We start from the raw sequence: 21,642 nt of genomic DNA on the forward strand, positions 1-21,642 counted from the left end.
CTAGTCTTTTCTAATGTTTTCAGTTGAACATGAGTCAAAAACTATTCACAAATCAATGCTATTTGTTTTATTTCAACTTCTCCTGCTGTTGAAACTCACTGGAACTGGGTTGGAGTTTAACTCTCATAATGGCAGTTCAGATTTAGATCATCCTGTTATTACCATTCTGTCTGACAACTCTGACACTGACACAAATGACAGGCTAAAAGAAATATAGACATATAATAGTTATAATAATAATAATAGTAATAATGAAAATAATGATAATAATAAGATAAATAGAAGAAGAGAATAATAATACTAATCTATTTAAAATGCTTCTTTAGTAAGATAAAAAGGTTCCTAGTGGCACCTTACAACATGAATATTATGTCAATATGCAAACTACACAATTGGTAGTGTCTGTCTCTACTTTAATATAAATTGGAAAATCACTAACAATAAAATATCGCAAACAAATTAAATTTGTATTACAAAGTATGTAAGGATATTGGGGACAAGTGTTCACTTTAAATAACAAAATATATCACAGACAATTAAACATTAGGAAAGATAAGAGTGCTACCCTGTAATAGACTGCCACCTCTTCCAGGTTGTATTTATGTCTTGCTCAGACAGAAATACACTTGTATCTTGCCGTGTCTTGCTGAGTTAGCTCTAAACCAACACAACCCTAATCGAAATAAAAACAATACTATTGTAAGTGAACAAAACAAAAGCATTCTATTAAAATTGGTTTGCTATTTCGGTTGACAAAATTCACAGTCAAATGTTTAATACAAAAGGACACCACTGCTTATGTACCACTGTAGGACCTTTCTGTGTGGAGTTTGCATGTTCTCCCCGTGTCTGCGTGGGATTACTCGGGGTGCTCTGGTTTCCTCCCACAGTCCAAAGACATGCAAATGAGGTGAATTGGAGATACTAAATTGTCCATGACTGTGTTTGATGTGACCTTGTGAAGTGATTTACCTTGTGTAATGAGTAACTACCGTTCCTGTCATGAATGTAACTATAGTGTAAAACATGATGTTAAAATCCTAATAAACAAACATACAAACCACTGTAGGAAAACAGTTTTTTAGCTCATTGCAATGTTTGTACAGCTGCGCATCCGCTGAGACTACAGGTAGTGGAAACAGAAGCAGCGGTATGCTTCCCCTGAGAAAACAGCAATGCTAATGAATATTCCATTTCACTGGCTTTGGCCCTTTGTAGACTTTTCAAATCATGTCCTAAACATGTTATGTATGCGATGTACCTTTCTGTTTCTCTGTCTTGCACACCTGAGTTAACCGAAGAAATGAATCAGTTTGGAATCTCCTGACTGGATCTGTTGTTTGTTTTGTTATTTTTATACTTAATAATACCTACCTAATATAAATCTAATATACAGGGTGGGCCATTTATATGGATACACCTAAATAAAATGGGAATGGTTGGTGATATTAACTTCCTGTTTGTGGCACATTAGTATATGGGAGGGGGGAAACTTTTCAAGATGGGTGGTGACCATGGCGGCCATGCTTGGTTTTAACGTAACTTTATTCTTTCATGAGTTATTTACAAGCTTCTCTTTGTTTACAGCCATTGACATGTCGCAGAGGTTAACACGTGAGGAGCGGATAGAAATTGTGTTGATGTCTGGTGAACGCAGTACCCGGGTCATTGCAGCAGATTTCAATGCAAGACACCCTACGAGACCACCCATCTCCCATGCTACAGTTAGCAAACTGCTTGCCAAGTTTCGTGACACTGGTTCAGTGTTGGATTTGCCAAAATGTGGACGCATGAAAACTGTCACTAATGAAGAAACATCAGTGGCTGTCCTAGCTTCATTCAGCAAGAGCCCACAGCGTAGCACTCGCTGCATGTCACTGGAGAGTGGCATCAGTCGAACATCCCTTTGGCGCGGATATTAGCTACTCACAAATGGCACCCTTACAAACTCCAGCTGCTGCAGCATCTCAACGAGGATGACCCAGATCGGCGCACTGAATTTGCAGAATGGGCAAAACAAAAATTGGAACAGGACCCTCAGTTTACACAGAACATTTTGTTCAGTGATGAGGCAAACTTTTATGTGAATGGTGAAGTTAACAAACAAAACCACCGCTATTGGTCTGACACTAACCCACATTGGATAGATCCCTCCAAGACTGTTGGAACATAAAAATTGATGGTATGGTGTGGTATATGGGGTACAAAGATAGTGGGGCCATTCTTCATCAATGGAAACCTCAAGGCCACTGGATATTTGAAATTGCTACATGATGATGTGTTTCCCTCTTTATGCACTGAAGCTGGCACGTTCCCTGAGTTTTTCCAGCAAGATGGTGCACCACCACATTATGGGTGTCAGGTCCGAGCATTCCTAGATGAACAGTTTCCTGGAAAGTGGATTGGTCGTCGTGGGCCAGTTGAATGGCCCCCAAGGTCTCCCGATCTGACCCCCTTAGACTTTTATCTTTGGGGTCATCTGAAGGCAATTGTCTATGCTGTGAAGATACGAGATGTGCAGCACCTGAAACTATGGATACTGGAAGCCTGTGCTAGCATTTCTTCTGCGGTGTTGCTATCAGTGTGTGAAGAGTGGGAGAAGAGGGTTGCATTGACAATCCAACACAATGGGCAGCACTTTGAACACATTTTATAAGTGGTCAGAAACTTGTAAATAACTCATGAAAGAATAAAGTTACGTTAAAACCAAGCACACCATTGTTTTTCTTGTGAAATTCTCAATAAGTTTGATGTGTCACATGACCCTCTTCCCATTGAAAAAACTAAAGTTGGATCCAAAATGGCCGACTTCAAAATGGCCGCCATGGTCACCACCCATCTTAAAAAGTTTTCCCCTTCCCATATACTAATGTGCCACAAACAGGAAGTTAATATCACCAACCATTCCCATTTTATTTTGCATGTCGGTTTTTAAAAACTCTGTCTAGGTTTTGCACTGCATTGTCAAAGAGCAGAACAACATTGAGAATGTGTTAGAATTTACAACCCCAAATCCCAAAAGTTGGGACAGCATGGAAAATGCAAATAATAAAAAAACACAGAGTTTCTTACATTTACTTTGACTTTTATTTGATTGCAGACAGGATGAACCTGAGATATTTCATGTTGTGTCTGCTCAACTTCATTTCATTTATTAATAAACATCCATTCCTGCATTTCAGGCCTGCAACACATTTCAAAAAAAGTTGGGACAGTAAAGCATTTACCACTTTGTAATGTTGCCATTCCTTTTCACCACACATACAAGACGTTTTGGCACCGAGGATACCAAGTGATTTAGTGTTTCAGCTTTTATTTTGTCCCATTCTTCCTGCAAACATGTCTTAAGATGTGCAACACCGCCCCATACCATGACAGACCCTGGCTTTTGGACTTTTTGCAGATAACAGTCTGGATGGTCCTTTTCGTCTTTGGTCCGGAGCACACAGTGTCCATTTTTTCCAAAAAAGACCTGGAATGCTGAATCATCTGACCACAATATACGTTCCCACTGTGTGATTGTCCATCCTAGATGTCTTCAAGTAGTCGACGCCACTTCTGGACATGGTTAACATAAGGCTTCTTTTTTAGCACAGTAAGGGTTTAAGTGGCATTTGCGCATGTAACTCTGTATTGTAGTGCTTGAAAAAGGTTTGCCAAAGTAATCCCTCACCCATGTGGTTATATCAGCTATTGTTGAGTGGCGGTTCTTGATGCAGTGCCGTCTGAGGGATTGAAGATCACGGGCGTTCAGCTTAAGCTTGCACCCTTGGCCTTTACACAGTGAAATTACTCCTGATTCCTTGAATGGTTTAATGATATTATGCACTGTAGAGGGAGAAATATGCAAATCCCCAATCTTTCTTTGAGGTACATTGTTTTTAAACATTTCAATCATTTTCTCACACATTTGTTGACAAACTGGAGATCCTCTGATCATCTTTGCTCATCAAATACTCAGTTTTTCCTGGGTGCTGCTTTAGTTCCAAACCATGATTACAATCACCTGTTGACATTAGCTATTTGGACACACATCATTATTTAGTTTTTTCACCTCATTACTAGCCCTAAATTGCCCCCATCCCAACTTTTTTTGGAATGTGTTGCAGGTCTAAAATGCAGGAATGGATGTCTATTAACAAATGAAATATCTCATGTTAAAACTGTCTGCAATCAAATAAAAGTCAAAGTTTATGTAAGGAACACTGCATTTTTATTTAATTTGCATTTTCCGTACTGTCCCAACTTTTTCTGATTTGAGGTTGTAATACTGAAATATAGAACCACACAGTTTGCATGTTGGTTCTAAAAACTTTGCTCAAACATTAGAACCCTCATCCCCAGAAAGTCTCGAACCATTGACTAAGTAACCTTAAAAGAGGCTTTATTGTCGGGGTACATGTGGCAAGAGAGTCATTAAAAAGTATGCCAGTGTTTTAGTGATTAAAATCTGCATCTGCATCTATGGGACAGATATTAGAAAATAATGTTGGAAATTAAAATTGAAGATCAACATTCAGGTGATTGTTGAATGTTGAAAATTAATCAATCAATAAGATAAAGCAATTAATGAATTAATCATGTAATTAATTCAAAGTGATTCTGACTGGTAACAATATCAATATGAAGAAACACTTTATTTGAATGGGATTGGTCTTTTTCAAGGTGATAATGCTCTCTAGCACAGGTCATAAGACATCATTAAATGATTTAATTGGATCAGACCACAACCCAGATATATGAGAAATGGTATTTCAGTCCTTAAGCAGCGTTCACAGACTTATGGAATGAAGGTAAAAACACAATGAAGCTGTTCTGGTTTTCTGTCACTCATCTGTATGTTAACTGTCTGCAAAGACTTGCTGTGCATTTGCTATCAGTCTCAAGTGCTTTCTTATTAAATATTTCCTTGTTTTAGATACAGAGTTCTGTGTATCTTGTCCTGTGGGTTTCCCCGTGTTTGACCCATGCTATTCTCTTGATTTATGATCATGGATATTCCTAGTGTTACCCTTTCTGCCTGTTACCTGACACTCTGCAATGGACTTCGACAGTGATTTATGGAATGCCCCAAATAAATAATGTCAAGTGTATGCACTTGTGTACTGCTTTTAATCAGCACAAATTACACAACCGTTTTATCTGAGTAATATCTAAATGTGAAGCACTACCACACTGCACCTCTAAAGATTTAGCTAATTCCCAAGGGCCATAAAAACTGTCAAATCAGATTTCAAGTAGCAGTGGTTTTAACAATATTTTGGCACACACACACACACACACACACACACACACATTGCAAGGCTGTCAGTTGTAGATAAGCCTTATCTAAAACTGGGTCTGTTAAATGCCACTGTCACATCTGAAACTAACAGTTACTCAACAGTTAGTAATGTGTTGAAAAGGCAAGAATCTTAAGTGATAATGCCACGTTGCTGTAACTAGGTTGCATTTAGCATTTTTTCAATTATTTGTCTGTGTGCTTGTAAGAATTTTTTCTTGGTTGTGATTTTTAAACACCTCACTGTCACTGCTGGACTGAGAATAGTCCACCAACCAAAAATATCCAGCCAACAGCACCCTGTGTGCAGCGTCCTGTGACCACTGATGAAGGTCTAGAAGATAACCAATTCAAACAGCAGCAATAGATGAGCGATCGTCTCTGACTTTACATCTACAAGGTGGACCAACTAGGTATGAGTGTCTAATAGAGTGGACAGTGAGTGGACACGGTATTTAAAAACTCCAGCAGCACTGCTGTGTCTTATCCACTCATACCAGCACAACACACACTAACACACCACCACCATGTCATTGTCACTGCAGTGCTGAGAATGATCCACCACTCAAATTATACCTACTCTGTAGTGGTCCTGGGAGAGTCCTGACCATTAAATAACAGCATAAAAGGAGGCTAACAAAGCATGCAGACAAACAGATGCACTACAGTCAGTAATTGCAGAACTACAAAGTGCTTCTATATGGTAAGTGGAGCTGATAAAATGGACAATGTGTGTAGAAACAAGGAGGTGGTTTTAGTGTTATGGCTGATCGGTGTAAATTGCGGAGGGACGTGTGGCAGGGGATTTAGTCAAAAGCATGCCAGTGATGTAGTGATTAAAATCTGCACTGGTATCTATGGGACAGACAACATTATCCATAATGTATACCACAGCAACTATAACACTGCTTTGGTTATTAATTATAATGATTTATAAACTAACAATTAAGAAACTGTTATGTACCATTTTTCTTAAGAGAGCTTTCTTAAGGAAACTAACAGACATACAACATCAAACACTGGCATTATGTCGCAAGTTGTGACAAAATAATTGTGTCATGTGGTGGTGCTTCATGATAGAGACATGAACGCAATTCCAGCATACTTAACCAAGACAGAAAAATAATGTTGTGACTAAAAAGCCACAATTAAAAAGTGGAAAATAATAATTGAACAACTGAACGACATACAAGTTTGACCTTCAGCCAGGTTTATCAGCCAGATGAACAACAAACACACAAGGAGTGTGTGTTCCAACACTATCTCTAAAAATAGATTTTTGCAAAAACACTTTCCGCCTTGGCAGGAGGAACTGGTAGTCCTGTTTTCAAACCATTGAGCCACAGATGTTTTATAGCACAGCTTCTTGCCAACAGGTAATCTAGCCAACAGAGTCAACAGCATATCACATTTGCTGACTAATAGCAGACAGGGCTTTAATAAATTACTTGTTTACTAGTGCAGTATATCCATGATCATATAAACAACTGATTATCAAAATATTTTCTGCTCTGATTTAGTACTTAGCATCTACACACCATGCTTAACAAAGACCAACAGCAGAAATAAATCTAGTTGTCTAAGTTTTCTTACCTGACCAGAGGCTGAGGGTTCCCTATCACCCTGCATTCCAGGCGAATTGGGCTCCCCTCTGCCACTTCTTGGCTCTTTAGCTTTTGCGTGAACCGAGGAGGAGCCATTGTCCCATCCATGCTGATCTCACCAACCTGATGCTCATTCCCAGCTACTCCTGAATCTATCCCTGGCTGTCCTCTGAAAGCTTCCCCTTGCTGGACCCCGGAGGATGAAGAAAAGGATGAGGATGATGAAGAGGACTGAGCCTGCTGCATGGCCAAGCGATGGCTTCTCGGGGACAGGTAGCCGCTGTCTGGCGAAGACGAGTCCTCTTCTTCTTGGTGATCCAAGCGGCCAGACCCTTTGAAGATAGAGGAAAGCTCCTCAATGAAGGTGGCAGCCCTACTACAAAACTCAGTGGTAGAAGCAGCTCTCTCATTGACCTCCAGACCACCATGGACCAACCGGGGACGTTCTTGCTTGTATATGGGCGTGATCGGTTTGTTGTAGGCAAACTTACCAGGCAAGGCTGCAGATCCAGGTCCTGCACAGGCATGAGTGGGTCTGTTGAACTGAACATTTTGACTGGATGTGACCTTAGCAAATGTAGCCTCAACTGGTTTTGATGTTGTATTGTCGATTGAATCCTGTTGTGTTGTGTCATTGATCTCTGAATGAAGCAGTTGATTCTCTGTTGAGGTAAAAGACTGAGGAGTAGTGTTTTGAGGAGATGAGGGGGATTCCAGTGCACTGGGTAAGGAAGCAGTAATTGGAGGATCTGCCGAATCACAGGGATCCTCTGCATCACTCATGGCCTCTCGAGCCAGGTCCAGACTTCGATTAATTTCGTCCTGGCTGAGGAATGCAGAAAGTTCCAAAAAGTCTCCATCATCTCCCTCAAAATTGGCTAGGTAAACGTTGCCATCTGAGGATGCTTCTAAAAACAAGCCCCCATCTCCCTCCATAGGCACACCCCCTGGGGGACAAGCTTCCTTTAGAAGCATTGAGAGAGGGCGTGTGTTATTTCGGCTCCCATCCTGCATCCTGCAACAAACGCAAAGAGAAATGTCTTAATTAATTGATTCTCTTTACCTAAGTACCTTAATGAATACATTGTATCAAATAAATAATTGGGGAAGAGGGTTAAAAAGCTGAAATATTCTAAAGCTCACAAATATTGGAATGAAGATTCGTGGAAAAAAGTATTATGGAAGGGCGAATTCAAGTTTTGGGTCAAATCGTTGACAATATGTGGTGCATTTGGCCTTCAGTGAAACATGGTGAGGGGTTTGTCCTGGTTTAGGGCTGCATTTCTGCCAGCGGTGTTGGCGATTTGATGAGATCATGAGTGCTCAAAAGTACAGACAGGTTTTAATTCATCACGCCATTCCTTCTGAAAAGCGCCTGATTGGGAATGGTTTTTCAGCATGAATATAATCCATGGACTGTCATGGACTGGCCTCCTCAGAGTCCAGATCTGAATAGTGTAGATGCACTAGGACAGAGAGATAAAAGACAGCCTGAATCTAAAGTAGAACTCTGGGAAATGCTAAAAAAAAAGACTGGTATAGGGCACTCAGATGACTAAGTGGTAAAACACACTAGCACACCAGAGCTGACATTTCAAACTCATCGGTTCGAAACTCCATCCAGCAGGCTCTGTGCCTACATGAACAACGATTGGCTGTTGTTCAAGGGCAAGGTGCCGGAGGACCTCATAACTGATGCAATTACGACCTTTGCTGGCTGATTGATGGCGCCTGCACAGAGACAGGGGATAATGGGGATTAGGGTGTGTCCACATATCCACATATAAACTTGCCTTGTGCAGGTGAAAAGATGCAGTCGGCTACTGCACACGTGTCAAAGGGGCGTGTGTTAGTCACGGCTCTCCTCAACATCAGTAGAGAGGAAGCGTAATGCAATAGGGTGACTGGATACAACTAGATTGAAGGAAAATTGGGGGGAAATGCAAAAATACAAAAAGGAACCTGGTATAGGTATATATAGCAGAAGATTACTTCAGAAAACTTTAGCACAGTCTCCAAAAATAGAGTTCAAAATGTGCTTAGTGCCAAAAGAGGTGTTATTAAATACTGACTGTAGAAGCCCTTTTGTTGTGAAAACCGTGCCTTTTTGCATACAGATTTTATTTTAATGTTTGTATCTTAATAAAGAGACTAAATAATCATTAAACTGTGCTAAAACAACAAAGCTAGTGGTGGCCTTATTCTTTAGCACAGTACTGTAATCTAGGATATACTGTACATTATATAAAATCTTCACTAAAAAGTGTTTTTGTTTTTGAAATATGAGGGGACAAGAAACAGCCAAGAAACAAGAAACAGCCAAGACAAGGGCATGTTTCCACAATCATAAGTTGTTAGAACACTAGAATGTAACTACACAATGCTTATGATCATTATCACCATGGCTTGTTCTAAAATCCAAAGCCAGTTCTATGTATAAAGTAGTTTTTTACTTTTACTTTATAGTGTTTAATGTTTTAAATACTATACCCACATTATTAAACAGCCTTTCTGATATAACATTTGCATTCACTGGATGGAAGGACTCTCAACAAACTAACCAGCATAAACCATGATTCATCCACACTCTCAGTTAGATAACAGGCAGTTGTTGTATAATTATTCAGGCATTCTTCAGGCACAGCTGATGGGTAAATACCTCAATTATATCATTGGCATTCAAAACAAAGTCTGAGCATTTTCTCTAGCTCACTGTCACCAGCTCACGTGCTATTATTTAATTTGTTGTTTTTTTTCTCAGTTAATGACCATATCCATATAAACACTTGATATTATTTATTTGTACTGTTTTATTGCAGCAGTGTGTTCATACAAAGAAAATTCGGGATGTGTTTGAAAGTTTTATAGAACAAAACACATGGAACCAGGGCCGGCAAATTGTGTCTTTGCCCCCCCAAGCAAAGCAGTCCAGAACCGGGGCTGCATGGAACCATGGGTAGGGTGTCCATACGTCCGGCTTCATCTGCCTGTTTGCAGTATGGCGCCTGGACGGACACGTATTTGTCCTCCTTTGGAAGCTTGTAACAATGGAACTGGATGCTTGTAACAATCATAATTAATTTGCCTTACGAACATGACAAAAGAAATGAGTTGTATATCATTGGATTAAAGCCACCACTTTTCTTAAGGCATCCACTATTTTATTGTTAAACTTCCAGCCCTGAAATGCTACTTAATAACTGTTCACACTGTAAACATGCCAAAACAAAAAACATAAAGCTCTGAGTGATCGGCTCACCACCCATTCAATTCAAAGAGTAAGAAAAGATTAATTTTATGCTTTTTGTAGTAAAATATCACAAGTAGACTCTAAATGTGGTGAGTAGAACATTCATTAATATCATCAATTTTCTATTTTATATCAAAATTTTATCAATTAAATCAGCCGTCCCCAGCCTTTTTGCACCATGGACCGGTTTCATATAAGATATAATTTCACGGACCGGCGGGGGCGAGGGGGATTTAGAATAGAATAACTATAGAATAGAAAATCTGTGTGAATCCTAAACTTTTTTCGCTGCAACGAGACACTGCCTGCACCTAGTGGTGATTGGGGACAATAACACCTGAAGAGTATTGAAAATTTAATTTATTTTGTAGCGATCTCTAATTATTTATTCTTTCTGTGCAGCCCAGTAATAAATGACCCGCGGACCGGTGGTTGGGGGCCACTGAATTAAAGTTTTAATTTTGTGTGGTGTAGACACTATCCTGACTACCCACTTTCATGCCCTTCTTTTTGGGGTCTGGTATCCTCCTTTTTTTGGATTATGGAAGTGGCTACCCTAAGCATGGGTAGAACATGTGAAATCCTAGTGCTACCATGTTGTCTGCCAATCACATCTACTACTCAAATGATTGTAAGATTATAAGATCGCACCATACATTCCTGCTGGCCAGCATGAATCAGTGCTCACCTGCTAATCCAGCATAAAGCAAACTCAGTTTAAACCAGCAAAAAGCAGATTTTGACATACAGAATCATGGATCCTTAGGGCCTGAGTTTGATCTCTGGTTATTTATTTTTTATATCCTAATGGGTTTCCCCAAAGTAGTCAATTTCTTTTCACACACCTTAAAAACATGCAGATGGAGGATTGGCTGCTCTATGTTGTCATTAGGTTTGAGTAAGATGTGGTACATCCCAAATCACATAGTGTGTATAACATAGTATGTCCAAATATGAACAACACCATGATTGACTTACAGCTTACAAAGTGACACTTTATTTACAAATTGCAAAGAACTGAAATTGTAATTTTAATGTTATTTATGTCAGTTAAATTAAACGATCAGCACAGCTAATTTAATGCCATTTTTTATAGAATCCAAGAAGGACATGGTTCTAAATTTTATATAAATAAGTAATCACATATTCAAGTTTGTTTGCTATGGAGGTGAAAGTGTAAAGACGCTCCTATTAGTACTCCTGTTAGTACTTGTTTATGCATAATTAAAATGCTAAAAAGATTCATTATTTTACGAAGATTATTTCATAGGTTCAAAATAACTAGTTTATTTTGAGAAGTATTTTTTACATAATTGCATGGATAGTGTTTATTAATTTATTGACTTTGGTAACTGCTTCACTTCATATTTTCATATTCATATTTTTATATTTATAGTTGCAGTGGATCCAGATTTTACCCAAAAACGATGAGTTTCCTCTAATAACAGTTCTAATTTATTCATATCCACTTCATTGGATTTAACTATGATAAATACTTTAACAGTGATTTATTCCATTACATTTCCAGGCATTTGTGCAGAAATACATAAATTCTTCCCCAGTGAAAGTGTTTGGCTGGATATATCACACGCTGGTGAAACATTAGTATGAAACTGGGGCAGCGTCTAAAAGGTAGTCGTCTCACGCCCAAATATATCATGTGTCTGAGAGAATACATATAATATGTGAACCCAGTTACTCGTGGGTGGAGGTGTGGGAGCGGGAACCAGTATCAGTTATGTGTATGAATTTACATCTGTATTTATCCTGAGTGTCTGACTGATGGCACAGGTGTCATAATGTCAAGCAGATTTCAAGTTTATGAAGTAGTGAATGAAAAGTTTGTATTAAGTATTTGGTATTACCTGGATTTCTACATTAATTACCTAAGGTTTAAGTCAGAATAATACACAAATAATGTTGCACTTGTTGCACTTTTTATGTGTCTGTTGACAGCAGCACAGTGGTGCAGCAAGTAATATTGGACCGCACAGAATTAGGTTGTATCATAATTTAAGACTGCTACGTTACCATAGGTCCTGGACAGTTTAAAGTCAATAAGGGACAGACAAACTGTATTCAGAAATGTTAATTTTAGACTGTCAGGGTAGCTGCACAGTAGCTGTCTGAGGCATAATAGGGGTAGGTGATGCAACAATTTAGTAATCAAAAACGTGATCAGTAAATAAGTAATAAAATAGTTTGGCATGACTACTACTACTACTACTTCACTGTTGTGCAGGTCTGGTCAGTAGCTGCTAGTTCCATACGTTTTCTAGGTTCTTTTGTGAAACAGTATTAGTAATTAATGAAGAAATAATGACTGACAAATGTTTTCTTGCAACTGTGTGTGGTGTGTGTCTGTGTGTGTGTCTGTGAGTGTGCGTGTGTGTGTGTGTGTGTTCTGTCATGGCGACCTGGAGGCCAGTTGTTATTTTTAATCCCTAAGGGGTATGTTTCACAGCTCTGAACTCTTTCCCACCCACAGAAAAAAGCACATACATACACATTTTCAGCACTATTTTAGAAATAAAAGAAGTTAAAGCTTAGTTTATATTATCTGGAATACAAAACCTGACTTACAGTCTAACTACAATCACACAAAATGATAAAAGTCATACTGACAGATTAACGGGTGTGATTTAATTACTGTTTATTTTATTGATGGACCTTATTGTACTATGGATTGTTATTTGTTTATATTAAGCATATAAAAGTTTTATCTTTTAACTCAGGATGCCAATAACATATTACTTTGTGTACAGAGAACAAAAATCAAACAATTAACACATTTAAAAAATTCTAATCAATTTAAAATCACATCACACATTGAGCAGTATTATATTACACAAATATATATAATATATATAATTTAAAGACAACAATAAAAGACAACAAAAAACCTTGATTCTCCTAAAACATTTATACTGTTTAATAAGCAAAATTGCTTCTCTTACCTTAAAGTTTTTAATTATCTGCGTCCCAGATTGTAGTAGTCCAGTTTTTTTATGTTATGTCTGTCAGTAAAGTAAAACAGTGGTACCTCTGTCCAAAGGATTGGTGTATTTTTCTTTTTGCTCTTTCCTATGAACTATAGACCCGCTGTAGAGCTTTACAGTGAACTAGTTAGGGTGCTGAACTGAGGCTGCAGAGTGCCCTGCTGTCCCAACTGTCCTGAGCCCTGACCGCTCACCCAACACAGCTAAATTTGGCCCCCATGGCTCAGGTTTCACATCTAGAGAGAGAGAGAGAGAGAGAGAGAGAGGAAGCAAGTCAGAGGCCTGTGGAGTGTATAACTCCTATGTACCTGCATCACAAATATATGCATACATCACTTTCTTTTACACACTTTCTTTGCCATAATTGCTGAATTGACATGATGTTTCTTTCTTATCGTCATTAAAACTTGGTAGCCTATGGTTGTTATGCAAATCAAAAATCAAATCAAGGTTTATTTGTCACATAAAGAGTCAGTACAACTGGCAGTGAAATGCTTTTTGTGACTGCTCGGCCACAGTAGTTACAAATCCAACAAATTAGACAAAAATATATATTTATACAAAAAAATAGAAATGTTTTAAAATCTACAAGTGTAGAAAAAATAGAAAAGAAGAAGAATAAAAAGAAGCTTAAATATAATTTAAAAATAGAAGTAATTTAAAGTGAACCAAGTGTGCGAAAGTGACAACAGTTGTGCAAGAACTGAACATAATATTGAATCTATATTGTGCAACATAATGCAATAGAGTTGTGAATATTTTACACAAATACAAATCTACAGTATATACATATATATACACACAACACAAATTGTGTGTATATACACAAATACAAATCTACAGTATATACATATATATATACACACACACACACACACATATATATACAGTATATATACATAAAACTTGTATACACACATTGAGTGTGATTACTTGCAGAGAACAGTCAGATAATGACACAAAATCATATCTGGCGGTAATTTAATTGTCAAGATTACATGCATTTTAGTAAACTAATAATGAAAAACCTTTAAATTTACATGAGTACGTCATTAATCACATTTCTCAGACATGTCACTACTTGTTATATGTTTAGTTTCTACAGTTTTTTATTAAAAAAAAACGAATTTACATAATTTATTCCTTTTTTAATAGCATCTTAATGTACTAAGGTTCTTTACAGCTTATTTATTTCAACTGTTTAACAACCAACATTTTTTAGTCAATATTACCATTTGATTACAGTAACAAGCCTACCTGTCGTGTTCATGTTGGACAGCAGGGAGGTGGAGGGGCAGACTGAATGAAAGTACAGTTCTCTTTAACCTACACTTCAAAGCATTCTCTGTGCCTGCTTAAGCATTGCTTACTTCATCTGGGGATGGCTCTTTATAATCGACCTGTGACTCAGCTCATTGTGACTCAGCTCACTGTTTTCCTGACGTTTGTCCTGTTGTCTTCTTGTCTTTGGTTGATTTGCTAGGCAGAAGGTAGGCCCAGCTTCTCTGGTCTTTTTAACAGCATTAATTGTATTTTTGCTGGCATTCCTGTGTGCAGCTATCACGAGAGACCTATCCTGGATTTGAGTGGTGTGCACTGATGGTAAGGCAGTTTCCTTGTTTTTTGAGATAGCTGCCGATTCACCTGCCGAGTTTTCCTCTTTTGGTTCCCTGTCAATCGCTGGTTGTAGCTCACTGGTGGATCAAGTAGCTGGCACAGTTGCAACCTTTTTATTTCTTTTAAAGTCTGTTCCTTATTAGTCTAACATATTATTAGTCTGACATATTTTCAGGTAAAAGTGCATATTAATAATAGTTTATTTGACCTGCTACTTGTAATTATATTAGTACTAATACTACTACTACACCTACAACTAATAATAACCATACACTACAAAAAAGGTCTTATAATGCTAACATAACTTAAAAGCAGCTAGTTAGTTGTTAATATTCTTATTACAAATACTGTAATAAATGCTAAACACTTGTTAAGGGTATTTATTAACAGTGATTTATACAAACACACAAGAACACAATAAGAATAAAAAAGCAGAGTGAATGCTACTGCTAACAATAACCCTGAAGTAATATGTGCTAATGCTAATTACAACCAAGACGTAACTATAATACTAAAGCTAATTATAATGACCAGTACTAAAGTTAATACCAAACTAAAAGTAATTCAATTGTTATTAATAATTGTAATGACTAAACTAACTGCTAAATACCCAACATCAAACTATAATGTTTATAAAATATAAAATACTATGATCATTTAAAATAACTATCTGAGAAGACTAGCTGTGGAAGACTAGGAGCAAAAGCACATGGGAAAGTGCAATGCTGTGCAATGTATTATGAGACTGGACTGGTACATGTAGCAGGTTAATCTCAGGAGAGAATCTAGTCCTTAGCTGGGATCCAATAGTGTTTTTGAGGACTATATCCCTCCAAGTTACTGGACATACTGGGGCTGTCTCTTTCTTCTGTGGGAGTCCAGATGAGCTCCAACTGTGTAGGCTGGTGCTCCATCTACTAAGGAAGGTGGGTGGTGCTACATTTGCAGGTATGGCTTCCTGCAGGGGACCAGGAATTACATGCCTGGGGATATATAGAGATGGAGTATGGGTAAAACTGAGAAGCAAGAAGGCAATTTTAAGGTATATGTCACTCTAATGATGCAATGACGGATCTTGAACAGTCATATGATTTGTGGTGACAGTTGAATGCTCGTAACTACAGTGACAAGCAGCTTGTAGTTTCTGCCTTCTTATAGCCCTCTCCAGCTGTTTCTGGGTTGGTATCCCAGGAAACACTTAAAGTAAGTAAGACCAGAAGAAGATTAATAAGGCAGTTCTGAACATACTCAGTCCAAAGCAGGAATTTACTCCATTCTTTTTGTCTTTGCAGTAGCTGTGGAAATAGTGCCCTGGCTCTTTGTCGAGCCTCGCCACAAACCGATGTTAATTCCCAACCACTCAATCAAGGTTCTTCGGACCTGGAGGTGAACTGTGGACCACAATTGGAGACTATGTTTTCTGGTAGGCCACAGTGGTAAGCAATTTACCCATTTGGTAGGCAGTTCAGACAACAGCCTTTATAAAACAATCACAACCAGTATAGGTATTACCTTCTGAATCTGGAAAGAGATGTCCATCCAGGGCCTTTGAGAAACAGGAAGAGGTTTATGGTGCCAGAAGGGAGTAACTGAGCCACAAACAGAGCAAAAGAAGAGAAATCCCTGAACATATAAGTGTAAACTCTGACACCAAAACAGGTCTAAGAGGACCCGGCACATTTTATTTGCTCCTGGATACCCTGAGGCTAAGGAATAATGGGCCCAAGTAATTACCTCTAATAATTGTTGGGACGTACACCTTGTCAGTAGGGATGTTACATGGCTGGGGGTCACCTACTGGTGCGTCCAAGATCTCCTTGTTGATGTCAAAGGGGATTGATGCAAACAAGCAATTACCTGGATGATGGGATGTGAGGACTCAAGACTGTGCTCAGAAACAAAGCTATTAGCGACTTCTGAGTCTATCATCCCTGTAAATCTTCACAGTTGTATTATTTCACCTCAATCTTGGGGGTATATTGAAAGAGTGGTCTGGGGCAGCGATCCCCCAACCTTTTTTTGCACCACTGTTTCATATAAGATATAATTTCATGGACCGGCGGGGGCAGGGGAATTTAAAATAGAATAACAATACTACTCACAAATTATGGAAAATCAGTGGAAACCCTAAGTTTTTCTGCTAGAATGAGACGCGCCCATCTAGGGATAATAGAAGAAAAGCAGTATTTTCATTGCTTTTGTAGCAATCTATAATAATTTTTTCTTTCTGTGCGGCCCAGTAATAAATCACTTTACCGGTCTGTGGCCCGGTGGTTGAGGACCACTGGTCTAGGATATAGGAGGATATGTGACTTACCACTCTGCTCTTTAGGTTGGGTCTCTTTGATGTCCCTTTTCTACACAATATAAACATAAACCATTGTGCATTCTTTAAGATTGTTTGTCTGGTTATAATATGGCTTGATTTATCTCTCTGTGTTTGGGTCTGGTTGGGGAACTACGGGGAACTGTGTACATGTACAAATTGGAATTGTGTTGAGCTGTTAGGAGGTTATTCAGTCTGATCAAAAGGGCAATTAAATTATCTATGGGAAGGGAGTCAGGTCTGCAGGCTAATTCCATTCTGAGGAACTGTTTGTCCCAACTGAAGGTGAGGGCATAGGATGCTGCTGTTTTTTCTGCCCTCCTCCTGTAATTTTAACAGTTTTCACTAAACTTTAAAGGGATGTTTAAAATGGTCCTTATGGTAGCTTCAAATTGCTTATAACACTTCCGGTTCTTCCACACTGCAGTGGCTCATCATTGTGCATTACCTGTAAGGCAAGATAATGAGGAATGTTATCTTGGGGCCTTGGGAAAGGTAGTGTAAGGCTTGTAATAAAAACCCTTTAAAGAAACTAGGTGTTCCAACATGTATTTCTGGCTTCTTACCTAACTTCACAAACAGCCTGGTTGTGGGTTGATCAGCACAATTCACACAGACATACTTCAATGTCTTGTGAGAAGCCTTCTTAGAGTTGATATTGTTACAGTTGAAAAGATCACATATGCGTCACTCTATTTTAATAGCATTTGTTTTTGAAATGGGATGTCCAACGAACTCATGATCGGGTGTCCAAAATCTTTTGGCCATATAGTCATATGCATAGTAAAATAAATTTGGCCATTGACTGATCAACCCCCCACCCCCATTACATTGTGTATGTGTGTTAAGTAGAAAACAGAACATAGAGGCTTTAAACAGCATTCGTTAAACACCAGCTATTGAATCACAAGCTGAATATAACCTTTCACAAATGCATCAGACCCTAAATACAGGATCTGCAGAATACACACTGCTTTTAGCACAATATCCAAAATAAGTGACTGACATACATAGCAAACTACCATTTCTCTTTGTTTAAAGTTGTCCAGTTCATGGGCTAAATAATAAAAAAGTAAATACAGTTTTACATACAGTAAATATATCATTAAATGTAATATAATAAATATATCATTAAAAATTGATAAAAAATAAACATATCAACAAGCATATAATACTCAAACACAAAAACCTTTCCTATTTGTTTTATGATGATAAAAAATCTGTATAATTAATTCCAAATTATCAGGTAACGCATCCACATATTTACAGTAGACCTTTGAGTTACGAACGATTTACCATACGAACATTTTGGGTTACGAACAATCTGATTCAACTTAACGTACAAACAAATTTCGGATTATGAACCGAAATTCGTGAAACATGTGACGTCATGAACAAGTTGACTCTGAGCGTCTCTCTCACTGTATATACAGTGTATCACAAAAGTGAGTACACCCCTCACATTTCTGCAGATATTTAAGTATATCTTTTCATGGGACAACACTGACAAAATGACACTTTGACACAATGAAAAGTAGTCTGTGTGCAGCTTATATAACAGTGTAAATTTATTCTTCCCTCAAAATAACTCAATATACAGCCATTAATGTCTAAACCACTGGCAACAAAAGTGAGTACACCCCTTAGTAAAAGTTCCTGAAGTGTCAATATTTTGTGTGGCCACCATTATTTCCCAGAACTGCCTTAACTCTCCTGGGCATGGAGTTTACCAGAGCTTCAGGTTGCCACTGGAATGCTTTTCCACTCCTCCATGACGACATCACGGAGCTGGCGGATATTCGAGACTTTGCGCTCCTCCACCTTCCGCTTGAGGATGCCCCAAAGATGTTCTATTGGGTTTAGGTCTGGAGACATGCTTGGCCAGTCCATCACCTTTACCCTCTGCCTCTTCAATAAAGCAGTGGTCGTCTTAGAGGTGTGTTTGGGGTCATTATCATGCTGGAACACTGCCCTGCGACCCAGTTTCCGGAGGGAGGGGATCATGCTCTGCTTCAGTATTTCACAGTACATATTGGAGTTCATGTGTCCCTCAATGAAATGTAACTCCCCAACACCTGCTGCACTCATGCAGCCCCAGACCATGGCATTCCCACCACCATGCTTGACTGTAGGCATGACACACTTATCTTTGTACTCCTCACCTGATTGCCGCCACACATGCTTGAGACCATCTGAACCAAACAAATTAATCTTGGTCTCATCAGACCATAGGACATGGTTCCAGTAATCCATGTCCTTTGTTGACATGTCTTCAGCAAACTGTTTGCGGGCTTTCTTGTGTAGAGACTTCAGAAGAAGCTTCCTTCTGGGGTGACAGCCATGCAGACCAATTTGATGTAGTGTGCGGCGTATGGTCTGAGCACTGACAGGCTGACCCCCCACCTTTTCAATCTCTGCAGCAATGCTGACAGCACTCCTGCGCCTATCTTTCAAAGACAGCAGTTGGATGTGACGCTGAGCACGTGCACTCAGCTTCTTTGGACGACCAACGCGAGGTCTGTTCTGAGTGGACCCTGCTCTTTTAAAACGCTGGATGATCTTGGCCACTGTGCTGCAGCTCAGTTTCAGGGTGTTGGCAATCTTCTTGTAGCCTTGGCCATCTTCATGTAGCGCAACAATTCGTCTTTTAAGATCCTCAGAGAGTTCTTTGCCATGAGGTGCCATGTTGGAACTTTCAGTGACCAGTATGAGAGAGTGTGAGAGCTGTACTACTAAATTGAACACACCTGCTCCCTATGCACACCTGAGACCTAGTAACACTAACAAATCACATGACATTTTGGAGGGAAAATGACAAGCAGTGCTCAATTTGGACATTTAGGGGTGTAGTCTCTTAGGGGTGTACTCACTTTTGTTGCCGGTGGTTTAGACATTAATGGCTGTATATTGAGTTATTTTGAGGGAAGAATAAATTTACACTGTTATATAAGCTGCACACAGACTACTTTTCATTGTGTCAAAGTGTCATTTTGTCAGTGTTGTCCCATGAAAAGATATACTTAAATATCTGCAGAAATGTGAGGGGTGTACTCACTTTTGTGATACACTGTATATATATATATATATATATATATATATATATATATATATATATACCTGTATATATATATATATATATATATATATATATATATATATATATATATATATATATATACCGTGAGCAAACATTTGGACAGTGGACAGTGTTTTTTTGGTGTTTTAAAATGGCCCCAAATAAGGTGCAGAGAAAGTGCAGTGGTGAGAAAATGAACAAATCTATTACATTTGTTATTGTATAATTACTTCTGCCAGTAGCTGTCACTGTGTATCAGACAGAGGGGACAGTGAGTGAGAGAGAAGAAGGAAGTCCACTGAGTAAAGTATTCTTTCTTTCGTGCAATTACACCTACAAAATACAACACTATTGAAATAAAGAAGGAAATAATAGAGAAATATGAGAGTTATTGTTGTTTCTGGTAGATACATTTTATATAAAAAGAAGGAAATTTGTTATGGTGTATGGTACAGCACACATACTGTACTGAGATGTGTGTTGTTTTATGTACAGTACTACTGTGTATTGTTTATTATTATTTATTACAGTATTATCTATTCTGTAATTTAAGATTAAGGGAAAATATACTTGTATTTATAACAATAAAGACCACTTAAGACATTAGAAATGTTAGGTAAGGGGGTGGTTTGGGGGGTCTGGCGCGGATTAATTCTATTTACATTATTTCTTATGGGAAAAATAGGTCTAACTTCAGAACCAATTAAATTCGTAAGTCAAGGGTCCACTGTATTTAAAAAACAGTCACAGACCAATAACTAAATATATGTTTAAACTAGTCTTTAGTAGAAAGTCTATTGTTGATAGCAGTGGACAGGCTTTTGTTGGTAAAGCTGGCAGGATTAGTGTGCCTCCCAATCCATGTTTCTTTTTACTCAAAATGTCATGTTTTCTGTTTGGTTTGATTTTGTACATTTAATACATTCATTTTCACTTATGGCTTTATCTCGGACAGGGTTTCAGTGCTTCCCATGCCACAGTGTACAGGGTAGATGTTAAAGTTAGAAAGAAAAATAGGGGCTGTTGTCTGTTGTCTGACTGGCTGCTGAGAAGCATGAAAGTAAATGCAGTCAGGGTGAATCTGGGGGGTACACTAGAGCTCTATTTAAGGCCCCTTATCACATTCACTCCAGAGAATCTGACAGCACTGAGCTATTCCTGTTTCTCGACAATCCACTGAGCCATGAGGATCCAGAGGAACATTTAGCAATAGAGGTCTTCCCCTGCCTAACCAAATATCACAGACTAACCGTGCTTGTTTATGTCACACACTTTATTTAATTATGCTATATATTCATTCATTCATTAATTCGTCTGTCTGTTTTACCATCACTTTATCCTGGTTAGGTCTGATTTATTGGGTGAAAGGCAACAGGTCAGGTCACCAGTCCATCACATGGCAGATACTTGTGAGAGAAAACCAGAGCATCCAGAGGAAAACCATGAAGACACAGAAAGAACATGCCAACTCCAAACAGAAAGGACCCTG

At 38.5% G+C, this 21,642-nt stretch overlaps 1 protein-coding gene across 3 annotated transcripts in view; it reads right to left on the reverse strand.

Annotated features, from left to right (window-relative positions):
- The window catches only part of palld (palladin, cytoskeletal associated protein), a 149,846-nt gene extending 136,577 nt beyond the window's left edge, over positions 1-13,269 (reverse strand). For all 3 annotated transcript variants that reach the window (XM_063002067.1, XM_063002066.1, XM_063002068.1), the window contains exons 1-2: positions 13,093-13,269; positions 6,875-7,900 (exon numbers count right to left, since the gene is read on the reverse strand). In XM_063002067.1, coding sequence (XP_062858137.1) covers positions 6,875-7,899 — 1,025 coding nt within the window. In that variant the 5' untranslated portion in view covers position 7,900; positions 13,093-13,269. The remainder of the gene's footprint in view (positions 1-6,874; positions 7,901-13,092) is intronic.
- Between the last annotated feature and the right edge of the window lie 8,373 nt (positions 13,270-21,642).

This window comes from Trichomycterus rosablanca, chromosome 9 (assembly GCF_030014385.1).
Source record: "Trichomycterus rosablanca isolate fTriRos1 chromosome 9, fTriRos1.hap1, whole genome shotgun sequence".
In the NCBI taxonomy this organism is placed as follows: Eukaryota; Metazoa; Chordata; class Actinopteri; order Siluriformes; family Trichomycteridae; genus Trichomycterus; species Trichomycterus rosablanca.